Raw genomic sequence first — 20409 nt, 5'->3', positions numbered from 1 at the left:
ATCTTTAAGGTACCTGCTTTCCATTCTTTGGGGGAATATACCAGTCTCAGTCTCTTTTATTGGTTCCTCCTCATCTCCTCAAAGTCTAAATGCTGGAGGTCCCAGGGTTTAGATATCAGAACTTTCTTGGACACCTACGTTCCTTAGGAGACCTCCCTTGGCTTTGAGCTTTAAAGAATCAAAGTTATTTATAACTCCATGGCCAACATTTCCCCTGACCTCCAGATTTGTAGATCCAAATATATCAGGTAGAAGTCTAATAGGCATCTCAAACTTTAAATATCCAAAAACCAAACTGAATTTTTCTGTTTAAATGTGCTTCTTCCTTCCCATCTCAGGATATGGCAACTCAGTTCTCCCACTTTCCCAGGTCAAAGCACTCAGACTTGTTCTTGAATCCTTTCTTTTCCCCGTACTTCCCATCCAATGCATTGACAAATCCTGTGGTTCTGCCTTTAAAACATATTCAGATTTTGGTGTTTTTCTACACCTTTTGGTCAAAAATCATCATCAACACTGACCAGGATATTTGCAACAGCCATTTATTTGGTCTCCCTGCTTTTTTCTTTGTCCTCTGTGGTCTGTTCTCAAGGCTGTGGCCAGTGATGCTTTTAAAAGCTAGGTCAGATCTTTGTCTCTCCTCTGCTCAGAACATTCAGATCCTTTCCCATGTCTCTCAGAGGAAAAGCCAAAATCATTAGCATGGCCTATGAAGCCCAAAATAATGTGGCCCTCAGCCGCCTCTCTGACTTTCATCTTTCTTTGCTGCACTCCACTGTAGCCACACTGGCCTCATATTTGGTCTTCAAATATGCCAAGCTTGTTCCTACCTCAGGGCCTTTGCTCTTGCTGTGCCCTCTCTGCCTGGAATGCTTCTCCTTCTCTTAATTCATGTCTCTGCTTATACGATCTCATCTTATCAAGAGAGCTTACTCCACTAGGGCTCAATAAAACAAGAAGCCTCTTTATCACTCATGGCCTATGGTCTCCTGTCCTTGCTTTATTTGTCTCCGTGGGACTTATCAGTTATCTGTTTCCCTCACCCAGAGGGGTGCTGGAGAGAGCCTGCTCACAGGGCTGAAGGCTGTGGTGTACACTGCTTTCCAACTCTCGGTGATGTCAGAGTGTGGTTTGAAACCCATCAGGTTCGGAATATTCACCCAAAGGAAACCAGGAAACACAACAAATCAGGGATTTCCTTCCCTCCTTCCCTCCTTTCTTCCTTCCCTCCATCTCCCTTCCTTCCTCCCCTCCTTCCTTCCTTCCCTCCTTCCCTTCTTCCTTCCTTCCCTCCCTCCCTTCCTTCCTTCCTTCTTTCTCCCCTCCCTCCCTTTCTTCCTTCCTTCTTTCTCCTCTCCCTCCCTTCCTTCCTTCCTTCCTTTCTTTTTCTTTCTTTCTCTTTTATTGAAAGCCAGTTTACCACTACCACCTCTTCCCTACTCCGAAAAGGAATGCAATATGAGAACAGAGTTATTTGTCTTTTTTGTTCATTGCTGTTTTCCTAGTGCCCAGAACAGTGCCTGGCAGAAACAGGTACTCAATGTCCATTTGTCAAAACAATAATGAAATTGAAAAGCCATCATTTTTATATAAGGATTAGGAAAACAAAACCTGATCAGCTTTTTAAATTTAGTTTTACTCTAATCTACCTTATGTGATTGTGGTGATATTATATACAGATTTCCCCCATTATCGAAAAGTAGAGCATCCCTGTGAAAGTTTTCACAAGCTGAAATGGCATAAAGTGAAGAATCAATTACCTTAGGACACATCTTGCTAAGGGAGGCACAAAATAAACTGAGATAAAGCACAGATGCTCACAGACACAGCACAAAGCTGGGGTGGCTTGATTCTGAGATGCTGAGTACAGTTCCCAGGGAAGGAGCTTGGCGGTGCCCCGCTCAAGGCTTACCTCTATAAGCGCTCCTCAGCCGCAAACAAAAACTGAATGCTATTTTTCTGCTTTTCGCTATGTTTTGTAAAAGTGAAAATCCTCTTCAGGTTTCTTTCATTTAGCTAAAATACATACTAATGTAGGCCTTTCAAAAAAAATGAAGTGGTGTAAAGTGAACTTTCGAAAAGTAGGGAGTACCTGTACCACCTAGAATTTAATTGTGACCTGGATATATGCAAGGTATCTGTGTTCAAATTAATATCACACACTTGAAATACACTGCCTTTTACCGATAGGAGGAACTAGGTAATTGTCAGTTAAGCAAAAGAAGCAGTTTTCTTTGCACAAAATACAGCTTGAAAGTACTACCATAGACATATTTTTCAGTGATACTGCTGCATGCATATGGAGACTTGAATACAGGCGGCACATCGTTTTCATGGACTAAACCTGGGAGGGCCTCTGTAACTGTGGTATTACTCCCTCAGGAGTCCAAAGCAATCCTAGAACTGCTTTCAAGAAGACACGTGCAAAATTTGACATGTCTTTCTTCTTTTCTTTTCTTTTTGTTTGCATAAGACCTTATCTTGGTTCAAATGTTACCTGACTTTTTTTCTTAAGTTCACCTGATTTGCTATGACAAAAATAAGAAGTTTTAGGTTATGTAAACCTGCTGGATATCAGTTTTATAGTCTGTAAGATGGAGTGCCTTGGCTTGATTAACTGCCCTTAAAAGTTGGAATCAATACTTAACAAGACTTACACACCTAAAATCATGTGCTTCCCCGACACCCATTTCATAGATGAGGAAGTAGAGGCACAGATAGAAAGAACAACTTAAGCTCGTTAATGGCAGAGTGGGTACCCAAAACCACATCTCCACTTTCCTAGTCCCATCTACTTTTCAACATTCCTAAGGATGAAATAATTCCTAAGAATCCTGAAGATAAAGAAACTATATTTTTCAGCAGCATTTCTGAAAACTTTCTGGGATAGCCTATAGAAAAAATACACTTCTTGTTGTGTTCTAGAACATACACTCACGCACACAAAAAAAAGTATCAGAAAACTTGCTCTGCACAAGACACTGATATTTTTCATTCTAGTTAGGCCTAATTCATTTTATTAATGCTATGCCACTAACAGATCAGAAACCACAGTGATAAACACTCCTTTAAAAAGCAAAGATCCTTTTGAAATGAAGATCCAGAGAGCATGTGTATATGGCATAGACAAGACGTATATTAACACAGAACCTTTCTCTTTACATGTGCTTCATAAACCTGGGGGTGGGAGGGGCAGTGGCAAGGTAGGGAAGGTGGAAGGGGAGACAAAGGAGAGAGCAAGAAAGGAAACATAAATACATTTTAGATTTCAAAGGATAAGATTTTTTAGTGTGATTTTTCCTTTTGGATAAAAATCTCCCAATTTCTCCAGTGAGAAATTTCAAAACTGATAACTTGAACAAAAGCTGTGTACAGAAAAGCAGATCTGGAATCGTATGCATTGTGTTGGGAGTCTACATTTAAAATTCATTAATGGGGCAACACATAGAAGCTTTTTCATGTCCTATGAATGTTATTTCAAATCACAGCAGGCATAGAAAACAGTTCATCTTCAACTAGATTGTGAATTTTTATATAATGAGATGCTGTGAAAAACAAAAATAATATGAATACACAGATAAATATTTTCAGGGTGCCTGGGTATTTTGATAAATAGTATCTGCTCCACACATGTTCTGCCTTCCTCTCAGATCTATAAGCCCCCGCAGAAAGTCTTCCACTCAATCTGTCTTCGTATTACATTGCCTTCTTGTCCTAAGTTTCCAAGCTTTTCTCACTCCATACTGGTTGGTGTCTTTACACTTTGTAATTGTCCTGCTGCTTCTGTTCTAGCCAACATAATGGTCCCCTCTTATTTAGTTTTCCTCCTCCGGTCCATATGTCCCCTTCTATTAGGTGGCTATGCTGCAATCATTCTGGAATACTCTGGAGAAAACTAGCTTCTCTTTTGGTCCCGGCCACATAGAACTGCTGCCACATGGGAAGCTGGGAGCTGCCAGGGATGGTGTGCAGAGGTGGCCACCACGGGGACCCTGAGGATGGAAAGGGAATCCCTTCCAGCACCTTGGAAGCCAGTTTGGTGAAAGAAAGAGGCACCTATTCTTTGGTGACATTTTTTTGAGCAGCTGAATGTGACTTCACCTAAACCCAGAAATTCCACTGAATTGTTCAATACATTCCAATCATTTTTTAATAAATTATCTTTTTATTTATCCAGTTCAAGCCAAGGTTTTCTTTTGCAACTTAAAGATTTTAGAACTGGTATTAATACCTACTTCTTTCTTGCCTGTCCATCCACCAAGCCCCTTTCAGCCAAGCCCCTGCTCCAATCTCTCTTTATAACATCAACTTTTCCAAGTTGAGTGAAATGAATCTGACTTCCTGCAAATCTGAATTGTAATTTTAATAATAATAAATACAAAAATAATGATGATAATACCAACAACAGTGGCTACTACTTAATGGTTGCTTATTATATAGTGGTGATGAGTTCAGGCAGCAGTGTTCAAATTTTGTGGCAAATTTACTTTTCAAAACCCTGATGCCACACTGCACATTTAATTAGATTCTTGTAGCATCTCTGGAAGTAGACAACAAGGATCAGCCTTTTTTTAAAGCTCTCCAGGTAATTCTACAAGCTCTTAAATTTGAGAACTTCTCTGCTAAATCTTTGCCAATGAATTATTTTATTTAATCCTTACAGCAATGATATGAAGTAGTCATTTATTATTAGTAGCATTAGTATTAGTATTAGTATTATCACTATTTAGCCAGTGAGGAAGAAGTCTCAGGAATTTCACACAGGTAACATGTGACAGAACCCAGCTTTGAAAATATTAAAATAGATTGAGGTGCTTGAACCCCAGCAGGGAATAGGAAGTGAAAAAAAGCCAAGCATGTGGATAATCCACAAAGAAAGCAAATCTTAGTGGAAAAAACAGTAAAAGCCAGAGCATTCTGAGTGTTGAAATCTGTCCTCAGTAGAAGCCTTTTAGAATCTAATAGTGGTTTATCAACTGAGCAGAGTACACACCCTAGTTCTGTTCATTTCTCATCATTCAATAGACATTTATCAAACCATGTACATAAATGAAACACATAACTGATAAGCAGGCTGTGGGCTGCAATAAAAGAGTCAAGCCTGAAAGAAAGTCTCCATGTGCCAGAAGAATTGACTTGAATTCCCTAAGCCCAGAAACAAAGGGGGTCTGATAGAGGGTAGGCAACTGTCTTTAACCAATATTGACAATGAAACTTCAAGTTAGGCCAATAAACTTGCGTTGAAAGACAAACTTTATAACTGTTATCAATACAGTTCTCGGAACTATCAATAACAGACTTACATGAAACCTGGCTGAAATGTTGTTGAGAGAAGAAGAAAAAAATTTGTTTTCTACCCTGCAAATTGAACAATTTTGAATCATCAACAAAGCATTAATGATGATAAGCTTGATACAAAACCGAAAGACCAAACCATTGAAATACCATTGTATTACTACGAGATGAATGTAAATAATGGGCCATTTTCACATGAAACACTTATAGAAACCTTCTTGAAAATAATTCTGATTTTTCTCTCTTTTCATTTTCCACATTTTCCTGTAGATCATCTTAACCCCTTCAGCAATAAAAGCAGTATTTGCCTGTTTGCTCTATGACAAAATTTGCCAGCAACTACTGCACTGTTAGGTATCTGAAGAATAATCATTGTAGGTGACTTTTTCCCTTCCTGCATCTCCAGAGCAACAGCTAATTTTTGATGTCAAAGAAAGTGTTTTGACTTTTAAGGAATAAAACAAAAGTTGCAGGTAGATACTCAAATAGAAAATGGCTAGTTTTATATCAATTATGGAAGGAGGCAAGAGTCCCTGAATGGCACCTGTACTTCCCTATTTGCCAATATTCTCTCTGTGCTACAAAAGAAGTCTTTAAAGTACTAAAATTTAAATAGAGTAAAGAGTAGTTTCCCACTTTGATGGCAAGTCAACACATCTTGCTACTATACCCTACCAGATAATCTAAATTTTTAAAATATATGTATGTTTTATTCAATAATTTTTTTTGACCGCACCGCATGGCAGGCAGGATCTTAGTTCCCTGACCAGGGAATGAACCCATGGCCCCTGCAGTGGAAGCACAGAGTCTTAACCACTGGACAGCCAGGGAAGTCCCATATTCAACATTTTTAAACCATCTTCCAAAACTAAATAAACTGCAAACACTGCTTTAGATATTTCTTCAGTAAGTTTTTCAAACCCAAGCTAGTTGACATTCCACATAACTGATCCCAAAGTCTGCGGGTGTTCACTAGGAACATTTGCAGAAAGATTTGACACCCCCTGGCTTCATGGATGGAATGATTCCAACTGCAAAGCATTTGAGCTAAAGGGTCTTGATTATCTGTCTAAAAGGTTAGTTTACATATGCTTACGAGGCTCAAGGAATTTTTCAAAGACTTTTAAGCACATTTTTAATATTTAGAATTACCCAGTAACTTTGGCACTGTTTTTTTTTTTTTTTTCCAAAACAAAAATAAGATTCGAGGGCATAAAGCAATCCCCATGTCCAACTGCCTCCATATTTGCTCGTTGTTTCCGTCTTTTAACAAAAATGGTAGTGTTTAGAGCATACTGGTCTCTGAAAGGACTGGCTGTTTTATTGCGTTTTATAACATCTACAACAGAGAAACTTTTAACTGGGGCAATTAATTGATACCAGGACACAGCTAAATAATCAAGGCAGCATCTGGTGTGCGTACTACACTCCACTTCCTACCTTGGGAGCCTTGGCGTGTTTCCCACATCTGGCATCTTTGACAAGGCTGAGATCTAACAGCTCCGTCTCCTGGAAGGCAAAAATGTGAAATCGTTAAGCATACACACAGATCTTTTTTCTGTGTTTTATAGCATTGAAAACACTTTAAAAAATAATATTATCTTAAGACTTGCCTGAAAATTTCTCTGCTGTTGGGATATTTTTCCTCTTACTTGCATTGCCTATCAATCGAATTGGAATGGAAACAAAAAGATAGCTAACTGCTAGTTCTTCAGTTTTATATATATATATATATATATATATATATATATATATCATAATACATTTTGAAATGCATATTGTGTGTGGTTTGGGTCCCCAGTCTATCCTACAAGCCATTCCTAAGTCATGATGAATCAGGCCTTCCTGTTCCCTTGTTGAAAAATAATCCTGAGTCACTCTGAGTGTAGGTGAGGATTTGTGAGTGGGGTGGGGGATTAGGACGGGGAAGTGGAAGGAGGTGCTCCCCTCAGCTCACAGGATACCCAGCCCACCTGGCCAAGGTAAAGACGCAGACCTGCCTCCCCTACCTGCACCCCAGCCTTTTGCACACATCCCTTATGCCCTGATCTTTTCATTTATTCATTATATATTATTGAACACCTATAACATGCAAGTTACTCTAGGGTACAAGACACATAAGATATGGCAGCTTCTCTGGATGGACCTGTGGAGTAAAGTATATGCATAAGACAAGGGAGAGCATGCTAATGCCAACTTTAAAGTTAACTGCTGGGGTGGGGGGTGCGGTCAACAGAGGAAAGATCATTTTTCCCTGAGAGGGTCAGAAAAAAGTCTGTGGAGCACAGAGAAGAGAAGTGGGGAGGGAAGGGGCTCACCCAGCTGGAGTGTACCACATGAGCAAATATCCAGACAAGAGAGGACCAGAAGTTCGGGCAGAACCTTGAGGTCTTCATGGCCCTTAGTGCTCGGAGCAGGAGAATAATGCATGGGAAGCGGGTGGGAGGCAGAGGGGGATAAGGGGGCATCCAAGAGTGAGGAAGACCACAAGGGAAGGCACAATGGCAGTGGGGGAGGGGATCCACATGGCCGACATTCAGAATTCCATTGCTGGGGCACAGAACATATGAAGAAAAATCATGGGAGATGAGACCAGAAAGGGATTTGGGCAAAAGGATGGAAACCCTGAAAGTCTGGCTAAGGGCACTGAGCCATGAAATTTGGGACACACACGTCACCAAGTTGTACGGTGAACTCTGCCACCAGCCAGATGAGACTGTGGTGCAATAAGCAGAGCCATCCAACCTGTTTTCTAGACAAAGAGCCAGTGGGATTCAGGCATCTACCCCCTTCTCCCAGCAGGAGGAACTGCATCTGGACAGGAGTGGCTGTAATTTCTCATAGGCCCCAACATCTACAAGGACTGGCACCACGGGTTCCCAGACAATTCCTTCAAACAGCTGCCCCTGATTCCAAATGTTTGGTGCAAAATGGTCTATTTTCCTGAGCCTAAGGTTGATTTCATGATTGCAGCATGATAAGGGTCAAAGATGAGATGGAATCTCTCCACTGGGGTGCAAACCACACAGCAGGTCCAATAGAACACGTGGCCCCACACACCTCTCCGTGGGCTGCAGGGAGGACAGGAAACAGTGCCTTCTCTTCTTTTGCTCACACTGGTCTTGTAAGTTTGCTTTCCCCCATTTTAGTGAATTCCTTAACCCATTCTCTATTGTTCATGACTCTGTGGAAACCCCCCCAAACCCTGGGGTGTGATAGGTAGCAACCCAGCAAGGATCTTGCAAGACAGAGTAATGGGTGCCATGGTTCCCCCAAGGACACACCATCCACAATATCAAAGGTCACCTAGTGAGTGTTAGAAACCAGTGGTATCAACTGCTGGACTCAAGGCCTCACTTAGGCAAATGCATACAAAGCATTCAGACATGAGGAGGTGGAGCATTTGGCCCAGGTTTCTTCATCTCCATGGTAATGGCAGCCAAAACATTTGTTGAAAGAGAAGAAACAGGAAGAGAACCAAGCTTGAAGAAGCTTAATCTAGAAGACCAGAACTGAGTGGAGTGTTGAGAGACAGGAGACCAAATGAGGGTAGAGGTATTAGGGACAAAGATGATACGGAGGTAGAATTGATTAAAGGAAAGACAGGAGGCATCTACAGCTCTAGGGGTTCCAGTTTCCTTGCTGGGACTTGGAAGTTTGGGCAAAATGATACTGCATTTTGGAGATGCTGGCTTGAGGGCTTTATCCAAGTGGAAATACCAGTCATTAATTCAGTCGAGCATTACTTATTGAATGCTGCAATGTGTTAGGTACAGGCTAGGTACTGAGGAATGATATCTCAAGATACAAAGAGCTCATGCACAAAGCCAATGATTATACTGTAAAGGAGACATTTCAAAGTGCACTGCAGACGTGGACTACAAAGGGCTATGGCATCTTTTCAGCTGATGCACGAGGAGGAAAAGGAGTTTGCCAGCCTTATAATTCTGTGTGTTTGGTGGGGAGGGTTCCAGGGAGAGGAAACAGCAGTTACAAATGCACAGTCCGGAGTCCTGGGCAGAAAACAAGTCACTCTGGACACACAGCAGAAGCGCATGGAGAGTTATCAGTCACTTCTGAACTTAGCAGTCATTATCTGCACGTCCTCTTTGTAATTATTCGTAAAACACTGACATGTATGTTTGATGGTTTGATGCACTTTTCCATAAACGTGGCATGATGTTTTATATATATGCAGAATAAAAATCACGCACACATACACGGTACATTTACCTAATTGTATAACATTTTGTATTCAAGGAAATTCCAGTTGAATAAACAATAGACTTAAACTTTACTTATTTGTTTTTACACACAAAGCCCAAATTGAGTTCACAAGGAAATAGACCTTAGCAGGCAGCATTCTATAGACTTTTCTATTACAGATCATGAACGCTGTTTTCTACTTTCAGCTCAAGAGGAAACATTCATTTCCCAAGTCACAGGGGGGTAGTTAGCGCCAGCTGCCCTAGGGTTTCATTCTGATACCACAGCGACTCTGGAGCACATGTAAAATTGTGCGTGCAGGAAAACCACCGCAGGGCACTCTCAGCGTGGGTAATGTGGCATAGGAAAGACCCAGGTGGAAATCTATCCACGGACTCATTCGGTTAGAAAGCCATGATTAAAATAGTCTCCCACTTCTATTAACACGCAACAGCCACCCCTCTGGGATTTAACTACATGCTATACGCTCCTCCACTAAAAAGAAAATGAGGAACTCAATGCATGGGACCACAAAAATGTTACTTGTGTCATTAAAACTTTTCTAGGTTAATTTTCTTGTGTTAATAGTTTTAACATCCCACTTTCATGATGAGAAAGCAGGAAAATGGTCCCTTTCTCAATTCATTTAAGAGTTACTGTTTTCCAGTTTATGGGATTTACTATGCCTTTACTCTTTTCTTTAAGAAAGGGAGGCCCCATGATTTTTAAGTGGAAAACCTGGGTTGGAGGAAGGGCCCTAAAATTAACTAGTCATGTATTGGGCCAATTATCAGACCACACTTAGCATTAATTGTATCATCTATAAAATGAGTATGATAACACTTTCTATATCAGTGGTTCTCAAAGGCTGCGTTGGAGTCACCTAGAACACCTGTTAAAACATAGATTGGCTGAGCACCATCCATCAGAGTTTCTGGTTCAGCGGGACTGGGGCAGACCTGAGGATCTGCACCTCTCAGGTGATGCTGTTGCCACTGGTCCATGGAGCATACTGAAAAGCACTGATGTACTCATTCATAGGGTTGTTATTATAAGGCTTTTTAGATGAACATGATTGATAAAACTATACACTACTTATATTATGTTGTATGACAAACTTAAAACAGTCATTTCTTTATATAGGGAACTGTCAAATAAAAATTTTACACCTACTGAATGCAAAAGTGTGCCTAATGGTGAATAACCTAGGCTCAGATTTGACTTATTAAACATAAACTGTCGAATGACAAATGCCACTAACTCCTATTCTAATGTGTCCTTAGCATTAAATTTTACTCTGTAGAATAAATGCCTCTGCTCAGAAATTCAAGCAATCATTGAAATTGTTTTATTTTTGTTGAAAATGCTACACTATATATCTTTTGTGTTACACTTCATAACATTAGAGACATTTAGAAGAGTGAAAGGAGGAAATTTGTTTTCTCTTGCCTCTAAGCCCATCCAACAAGGAAAGGGTGTTGGGGTGCCCAAAGGCCTGTGGGCTACCTGGACCAGCAAAGGAAGAATGAACTAACAGACCCCCGTTATTTCCAAGGCCCACAATGGCCCCTGCAAAGCTTGGAGACCACATTCCTAGGACCCCCGATACATGCCCTGAAGTGTTGACGGATGTGCCTTCTCTCTAGGTCAGTATGGACAAAAGTGAATTAACAGTAATCAAAGATTTACTTTTGATACTTTGAATGAGTGATGAGAAAATTGAGACAGATGAGCTAAGGGAAGACAAAATTGTCTCTGATGTTTACTATTTAGCAGAAGGATTTCAATCCATCAGCCACCAACACACTGTGAAGTAGATGATCCATGAAATGCACTGAAAACTCAAGAAAGAATACAATTTAAAACTCAACTCTCTTCCAGAATACCAGTTTCTGTGCATTGTCACCAAATTCCATTTGTCACCCAGTATAATAATGTGCTTCAAGTTCACACAATATATAATCAGAGCAGCGATTACAGTCATAAACACTACATAGGGAAGATATTAATGGCTGGGTATGTATACCTCCCCATGTGGTATATTCATTAAGTTGTTCAACCTCGATTTCCCTGAAGTAGAAGACATTAATATGTTTTATTACATGTTTAAATGTCCAATGTTTAAATAAAACAACTTTAGAGTCAGTTAATGAAGTGTTTTATTTTAAAGAGAAGCAGATAAAATAGACTCTTTTTTCCTTAACTTGATTCCACTTCTGAGGGAGTGAATATGTATTTAGTATACCTCTCAAAAAATCCTTGCACCCTGTTTCACCTGGTCTCTTGTTGTCTTTGTTCCCTAGCCTCGATTTTTCTCTTTTTTTCCCAGTCTGCAATGGAGACTCAGAGTAGGAAACATCCAAGGAAATGAGATGCCCAGGTCATCAATACCAACACAGCAGAGAAAAAAGAAAGTTGATACATCTGGATTTCTTTATTTTAAAAAATTCTAGGTTTAATATGGTGCAAATTTCATAGAACTAGACGGCAAAACACTTAAGTTGTCTCTCAGAATTATCATTTGTAACCTATGCATTATTAAGCCGGTTACCACAGATGTCTGTGCCTTGAATCCTTATCTGTCAAACAGAGATGCCAACGCCAGCAATACCTTTCCCAGTGGGCTGCTGTTCAATCAACTGAGATATTAAACTGAGATCTCCACTTAGCAAGCAGGGAGTCCTGCGTACATGTAAATCCTTATTCTTGTAATAGTTCCCATTCTAAGTGAAAGGGAAAAGACCCCAGTAGAAAAGCCAAAAATGGATAGGTAAAGAAAGCATCTAGAAGAAAAGCACAGAATGCAAACAAAGAAACAAACAAAACATGATATGAAAATCTAGTACTCCAGAGATAGTTCATAAAACAAAATAAGAGAACAAAGTAAGGGGCAACTTGTAGAGGAAATTGGTTTTACTTTTAATGTCACAGTTAAATGTGAAATATCAATAAGATTAATATTTGAAATGGAGAAAAAGCAATGAACTAGTTCATGTGTTATGAGCTGTAACTATTGACAGTTTGAGCCAATAAAATATAACTGAAAAATTACTGTAATGAGATAAAAGGTTCCTATCACTAAAAGAGGCAAAGTCAAATAATATAATTAATAATAACAACAGCAATAATACTTTTAACTATTAACAATAGAGAACCAACCATGTACCAAGAATTGTAAGGTAATTCGTCCATATTATCTCATCAGTCTTGGCAGCACCACTGTCGTGAGTATTATATTCCTCCCCTTTGCAGATGAGAGAACTGACGGACACCTTCAGTGACAATTGCTAGTCAGTTAAACAACTGCATCAGGAATCCAACATTTTGCCCACCTGTAGCAAGCCGAATTCCAAGCTGACCATCATGACTCCTGCCCCTGACATCCACGCCTCTGTGCAATCCCCTCCCACTTAGTGCGGTCAGGACCTGCAACTTGCTTCTAGCCAACAGAGTATAGCAAATGAGATAGACTATTCCTCTCATGATTATGTAACCTTATATGGCAAATGTGAAGGCATCTTGCACGTGTCATTGAAGTCTCTGAACAGATGACTTAAATTTAACTGAAAGAGAGATATCCTGGCTGAGTCTTTAAAAAGAGATCCAGCAGTGAGAGACTCAAAGCAGCAGAGATGCTTACGTGTTGGCTCTGTCCTGTATTGTCTATGAAAAGGGAAGTCCTGTAAGAGCTAAGGTCCTCAGTCCTATGGTGACAAGGAACTGAACTGTGGCAACAACATGAATGAGTTTGCAGGAGGAACTCCAGCTCCATAGAACACAGCCCAGTAGACACCTTCACTGCAGCCTGTGAGAACCTAGGCAGGTGAGACCCTAACCCACTTGAAACTGTGAGATAATAAATGTGTGTTGTTTCAAGCCACTAAGTTTGTGGTCATTTGTTATGTAGCGATAGGTAACTAATACACTACCCCCATTGTTTCCATGTTCTAATGCATTTAATTAGAACGTAAATGACTTTACATATGTTGGCACTCTTCCCAGTATAAAAATGACTGCAACGCTATCATCTTTTTTGAATATGTCCAACAGGAAACAATTACTGTAATGGAACCACAGACTTTGGGAACTGGGGGAGATCACAGATGAGGAAACTGAGTCCCAGAGAAAAATATATCCATTGATCAAGATCACTGAGACTGAGTACAGGATAGGAAAAGAATTCATATTCCCCCCGACCGATTTTTTTGCTAAAGAATTTTTTTTCAGTATTAATAAAATAGCATGAATATTAACTGAGTGATACAAATAGAAAAAAACATTTCTTTGTTCATGTACAAGAAAAAAAATATCATGATAAATAGAATGTAACAGTAATTTTAAGAGGCTGTGAGGCTGGGTCCCCACAAGGCAATGTGAAGTGTATTGGCAAATATCTACTTAACTTTTCCTTTGCACATAACCAGCAAGACAGTTCAGCTCCTGGTTATACAATAGCCAAATTTCCTCCTTCTTACTTCCTTCTTTAGCGCCCTGAGAAACTTTTATATATTCATCTAATATTAAAAAGTTGCTTAAGTTGAAAGTAACGCAGCTGAACATAAAATTATGCCCATAGCACCAAACCTTTTATTAAGATATAATGTTAATAAAACTTAATTCTAACAACATGTATGTTTATAACGATACATTTATAACTCCATGCATGTACGATTGCAGAAGGAAAAGTTTCTAGACCATATTACTTCAGAAAATATCTTTTAGCAATTTTTTAAAATGATAAATGAAAAACTGGGGAGATTTAAAATAATAGTAACTGGGTTTATTTTAAACTTATTTGGTTATCGTTTTAAAAACTGAGAAAAAATACTCTATAATCAACATGGAAGATCTATACATATGCTAAAGATAAATTCAGAAGTATAATGAAAGTTGATGACCAATGTTTTATTTTCCTAGTTTGTATTTATTAACAGGCATCTCATGGAGGGATTCATGGCATTTTTATGGACAAATAATGATATTGCATTTGTTAAACACTCAGAGTTTGTTTTTTAATTGTATTACGGTGATAAAGATTGCATTGTCACATTTTTCTATTATGCCTGTGCTCAGCAAAAGTCCTGATTTCAGTCTAATCAGATTAACTAGAAACAGCATTCATCATTTGGCAAATAGTGTCATAAATGTGGAAAACTATCTTTGTGGATATTTTGGGTGAGCATAAAATCCAATCTCCATAAAAGGTCTCTTGAAAAGAAATATGGAAATGATATCAATTAATCAGGCAAACAAGCTATTTCCGCTTGCAAAGTCCAGATAATTTAAACATAGCCAGACTTTCTCCTTAAATCATCTAAAATGTTATTTCTGGTCTACACCTATTTCCCTATGGCTGAACAGCCAGCCAAGTTTTTTTTATCTGGTAGTGCAAGCTGCTTCTAGTCTCTTAATCTTCTCCTACTGTAATATTTGAGCATACCACTTATCTGCTTATATGACTTAAATTCTTTCATTTCCCTAGACCAGTGGCTCTTAAAATGTGGTCCCTGGGCCAACAGGCTCAGCATCAACATCACCTTGGAATATGTGCAAAATGCAAATTCTCAGGTAATACCCGAGACCTACTGAATCTGAGGTGGGGTGGGGTGGGGTCCAGCAATCTTTATTTTAATTAAACTTTGGGATGATTCAGAAGCAATCTGAAGTTTGAGAACCTCTGTCCTAGATATTAAAGAGAAGACAACAGCTGCGCATAGAGATGGCTAATTCACCAGGGCTAGAACTTGTTGTAGGACATTCTGTAGGATATTGGACAAGCTTCCTAGATCCATTTAAGAAACAATTGCATCAGAATCCTAAAAACAATGAGAGAACTGATAAGAAGACTGTTTGAGAAAAGTCTTCTTCAGACTACTGTCTTTATTGGTAGCATCAATAACATTATAGATTAAAGCAGTGATTTCCTCATTGTGCCCTAGAGCCCAGACAAAGTCAAGGAGAGGTTCTAAAGATGCTTGGCCTATTTCCTGATGTTGTGATTCAACCTTGTGCATGAGACAACTGAGCTGGCAACTGATGTATTTCCTTTTCTTTTCAATCACACAATCATGGAATGTCTGATGACTTCCAAATTTTCTGAAGTATACAAAAATGGCATTTATCCTTTCCTTCTTCCCTGGTAGCCACAAGGTAATGTCTAACCAGGTAGTCTCATTTTTCTCTTTCAGCTAATCATTCCAACATATTATCACAAATGTTTCTGCCCAGAAGTTTGTTTTTACCTTGCCATGCCTCTCCCAGGGTTCTGGCAACCACAAGATTTTTTTTTTAAGATTTAATAAAATTTTTATTGCTTAATCAGGACATTCTAAGGCTTTTTGAAGACCTGTGATTTATGGAAATTAAACAACATACTCTTGAACAACCAATGAATCAAAAAAGAAATCAAAAGGGAAAATAAAAAATATCTTAAAACAAACAAAAATGAAAACACAATATACCAGAACTTATGGGATGCAGGAAAAGCAGCAACCATAGGATTTTGATGACCTTTTAATCTCACATGACACCCTGAACATGCAAGGAGTTAATATAGCTTCTAAAATGAGATATTTGAAGTTGACAAGTATGTAATAACATGACATTTTTTTTTCTTTTCAAAGAAGACTTGCTTCTTAAGATCACTTTTTGCTTTCTGGTAAGACAAAAGGAATCCAACTGAGCTTCTTCCAATGCTCATTTGTTGGGATAAGGACTGGATATGTCTAATGGGGAGTACCATGCTTAATGAATTGTCCCTAGAAGAATAGTCACTTAGTCAGTGAACACATCATTCCCAAGGTCCTGCCTGGGTGCTGTAATTTCACCAGAGGTAAACTCTTTTTCATTCAACTATTGATCAACCTCAACCCTAATGTAAGTACACATAATGAGGCCAGCTGTTCATGTCAAGAACTTTATATAATAGAAAGTTCACTAAATCCAGGGTCATTTTCTAGTTTCCAGGAAATTTTAATAAAGCTCCTATAGGAAACTCTATTAATGCCCACCCTGATGCCTGCTGGTCCCCTTTACTGGCTGTACATCCATTCCCCAGTGACTGCCTGATTCCCTCCTAACAACTGACCCTCTGACCTTTGACTGTCTTTGGCCTCCTGGAGCACTTGACCCCTTTGCACAGAGAATGGGAAGTGCCTGGGAGGCTATTTCTGCTCAGAGTGCTACAGCTAGGAGTGACAGGTACAGGAGCATGAAAGCCCAGCTACCCTGCCTTGGGGCAGAACACACTCCCAGGCTGAGGCCGGGACTTCACCTGAAAGCTCACCCTGGGTTGGCTTCTGTTCCTTCACTGTCCTGTTTCTTCCACTCTCTTACTGTTGTCTCCTGGAAACCCTTCCTTAATAAATCTCTTATGTGCAGCCACTTGTATTTGGGTCTCTTTGGAGAACATGATCCAAGACAGCTATCATTTGCAAATAATCAACTTAGAAGTTATTCTTAAACTCAAAAGCATTCTGAATCACATGCATACAATTTTTTGAATCACATTTTTATATTTATTATCATCTTTGACATTTGATATATTTCTGTATATATTTGGTATATTTATTATTATCTTTGGCTTTTGATATATTTCTGCAGATTTTTGGAATCCTTAAATTTTCTTTGAAAACAGTCTTAATCATTATGATACATCTACTGAATGAGCATTTTTTGAAGCAGTGAGTTCTCGGTCACTGTACACTGTATTTTATCTTGTATCATCCTTAATCAGGTTTTAAAATATTTTGACTATTTCCTGGGAAATACACATATGAGTATATATCATCTAATTTAATGTGCAAACAGTTTTCTCTTTTTCTTAGTGAGAAAAAACTATAAAAAGCATCAGCTTACCTAATTCCAAAACGAGAGTTCATTTTTGTGATATTCAGGGCTAAAAAGAAATATTTTCATACCCACTATATTTTAGGTCACTTTCTTTTTGATAAGGATTTATTCCATTTTCAACCAGCTACTCTGGCTTCCCTTCTTTAAAAAAAATATATCCCTAAACATACAAATTTTACTCCAAAGATGAAGAAAAATAATTCATTTCATAATTTCATTAAAACTTTAAAAGTGAATAAAGATGACATTTTTAAAAGCTTTTATATAAGTAACATCACTTTTCTAAGTGTTCTTCACAAACGCTATTAGTTTAGTATTACTACCTCTCTATGAATGGCGAGGGAATTAAGTGAAAAGCAAACACAGTCAGACCTAGTGTGGGACAGATTTGAAAGGCAATGTATGGGAAGACTGTGAAATTGAAGAGTTACAGTTCTTGAGGGGAGAACCCTGTAGGAAGAGGGAAAAGAAAAGAGCTGATAATCATTAAGGGGTCAAACAAGGATAAAGTTCAAGAACAAGTCAAGTGACTTCGTAAAGGTTACCCAACAGGAATTTTGGGATAACACAGAGATGGCACAGATTTAGACTAGAGAGATGAAATTGGGGCTTACAGTTTTATAGTAATCAGACTTTAGTAGCTAACGTGGAAAGGAGGGAATTTCATTAAACATTAAGTTTAATGAACTCTGTAAGTTCGTTAAACACTAAAATGTTTTAAAGAGGGAATACAGAACTTTAAGTTGCCAGAGTAAGATGTGGACAGAACTGGGAGGTGGGAAGTGAGCTACCTGTCAAGAGGAAGCTTGAGTGAATGATTTTGTTGGAATTCTTCAGCTTGGAGCCGAAAAGGGAAGGATGGGGTGACATACCTATATGCTCTGCATTTGCACTCCACAACAAGAAAGGAAATCATACTGCGTAAAACTTCTTTTATGAGGCCTTATGTTTACTCCAATTACAGCTTCAGAACAACAGGTAGAAACAAGACAGAAGGACAGTTAATAGAAGACACTGTCTTTTTCCCACCCATCCGTGTCTTGACCTTCACGAGAAATTCATGGAGCGTTCCATCTCTGGTAGCTCTGTGAGGTGATGGAGCAAGAATACGAGGAAAGCAGATATGCTGGGGTCATCTCATAGGCTGGCCATTCCTGGACTGAGTCAGGGCAGGAAGGACACACACAAGACTGAAAATGGGAGAGAGGGAAAGAAACAGTGGGGCCACAGGGCCACCTCCCTTCCTGATGACGCTGCTTGATGACAATGGATGGCCGGTGTGCCAACTTGATTTCCTGAAAACTCACTCTGAGGGCCCTGGGAGGGGCAATGGACCTTGGGTTTCTGTACATGCTTAGGCATGAACTTCACCTCCTCAAGGCAGAAGAACACTCTGAATACACAGAGAAGCCATAGAATGGTGCCAAGAAAGACAACCACAAGAACCCGTCGTTGGATAACTTTTCTGAAATATTAAATCGGGTGATAAAAGAAGGAGCAATGGAGAGTGGAATTGCTCCCAAATAAAACTGTCACTGGCAGCAGGCAGGACAGAATTTCTTTGTATCCTCTCCTTTCTTCAAATCAAGACATTCTCATTGTTAATGCCTCCTTTGTAGATATAACTGAGAAAAAATAGTTGTATTAAAATTTGTCATCAAGGGCAGAATAGTCAGAAGAAATAATCATTAGCTTCCTTGGCTGCCTGAATATTACCTTCCTGGTATGTGAATTATCTTCTTGTTCCAGATCATCTCCTAGAAAAATCACATTATTGATCGTCATCACTGCTCACCTTTTGAAGCGAGTCCTGTATGCTGATTCCAGGCAGGCTCCATACTTACAAAAAGGGACCCACTGTAATTCTTGTTCTTTCATTTCACAGTTTTTCATGTTAGGGGTGAACTACTTTACTCTCCAGAGCATAGAACAACTGAATTTTATAATTTCCTATAAAGCCTAAATTTTGACCAGGGTCAATGTCCCTGGGTATATGATTTTCTAAATAAATAACTCATGAATCCTTAACATAAGTGTTGAACACCCAGAGAACAGACCATTTTTTTTTTTCATTATTGCACAATAGATTTCTTCTTGCTTAGATGAAAGTAAACCTTAAAAATAAATCTTCCTCAGAATTACTTCCCCTGTATTACTAAGAAAGTAAATATTCAGGAGAAAATTCTTAAATCTGTATAGCTCAGACCCTGGACTCATGTTTAGTGAAAATATTCTACCCCGCTTGTTTATAAAGTTCCATAATTTTCTTGTTACTTTGCTTAATGTCTGAGCAACTTACTCCCTGTGTACCTTTGGCCAAATCACTCCTATCATTCTAATAACCAGTTTGTCTCCTTTTAGGCCCCATCATAAAAATATATTGTGTTTCACAACCTAGGTTATTTGGGCTTTCAATTTTAAGTCAGATGAATCACATTTGCTCTATGTGGGTCAGTCAAAATTAAGTACAGAACTCTCCATGTACCGAAATTGGTACTGTTCTGCCTTATGATTATGGAATTAAATTAACTTGAGTCTTAAGCACTGTATGTCTTTTGGCATTAATTTTTTAGTACAAAAGCTGGGACACATCAAATAGTCCAAAGGTATAGATTCAACGTCTTTATTCCTACCTCTTTGGTATTACTTGATAGAAAGGTCATTGGTTCTCAAAGTATGGTCCCTGGGCCAGCAGCATCAGCATCACCTAGGAACTTGTTAGAAAAACAAATTCTGGGTCCCATCCCAGACCCAATGAATAGGACACTCTGGGGGTGGGATCCAGAAAGCTGTGTTATAACAAACCATCCAGATGATTCTGATATACTCTCAAGTTTGAGAACCACTGGCATGGACACACATAAATTGGTAACAAATAGCATGTGGATATGACAGGCTTTCTTGTTCTTAATAATTCCCTGACTTATAAAAGCTCATATTTAAATTAAAGCACACAGAAAAAGCATCTCATCTTCTTTAAAGAAAATCACTGACGTTAACAATGACCAGATGCTATTTTAAAATAAAATACATGAGTAATTGAAAATCGAGATACGA

At 38.9% G+C, this 20409-nt stretch overlaps 1 protein-coding gene across 5 annotated transcripts in view; it reads right to left on the bottom strand.

Moving 5' to 3' along the window:
- Window positions 1-20409, bottom strand: part of PLCB1 (phospholipase C beta 1) — a 690926-nt gene that overhangs the window by 440224 nt on the left and 230293 nt on the right. For all 5 annotated transcript variants that reach the window (XM_059895827.1, XM_059895829.1, XM_059895828.1 and 2 more), the window contains one exon: window positions 6736-6804. In XM_059895827.1, the coding sequence (XP_059751810.1) occupies window positions 6736-6804 (69 nt within the window). The remainder of the gene's footprint in view (window positions 1-6735; window positions 6805-20409) is intronic.

This window comes from Balaenoptera ricei, chromosome 15, assembly GCF_028023285.1.
Source record: "Balaenoptera ricei isolate mBalRic1 chromosome 15, mBalRic1.hap2, whole genome shotgun sequence".
Classification (NCBI taxonomy): domain Eukaryota; kingdom Metazoa; phylum Chordata; class Mammalia; order Artiodactyla; family Balaenopteridae; genus Balaenoptera; species Balaenoptera ricei.
Note: the sequence above shows the minus strand (reverse complement) of the source record. Positions and strands in the feature narration are given on the sequence as shown.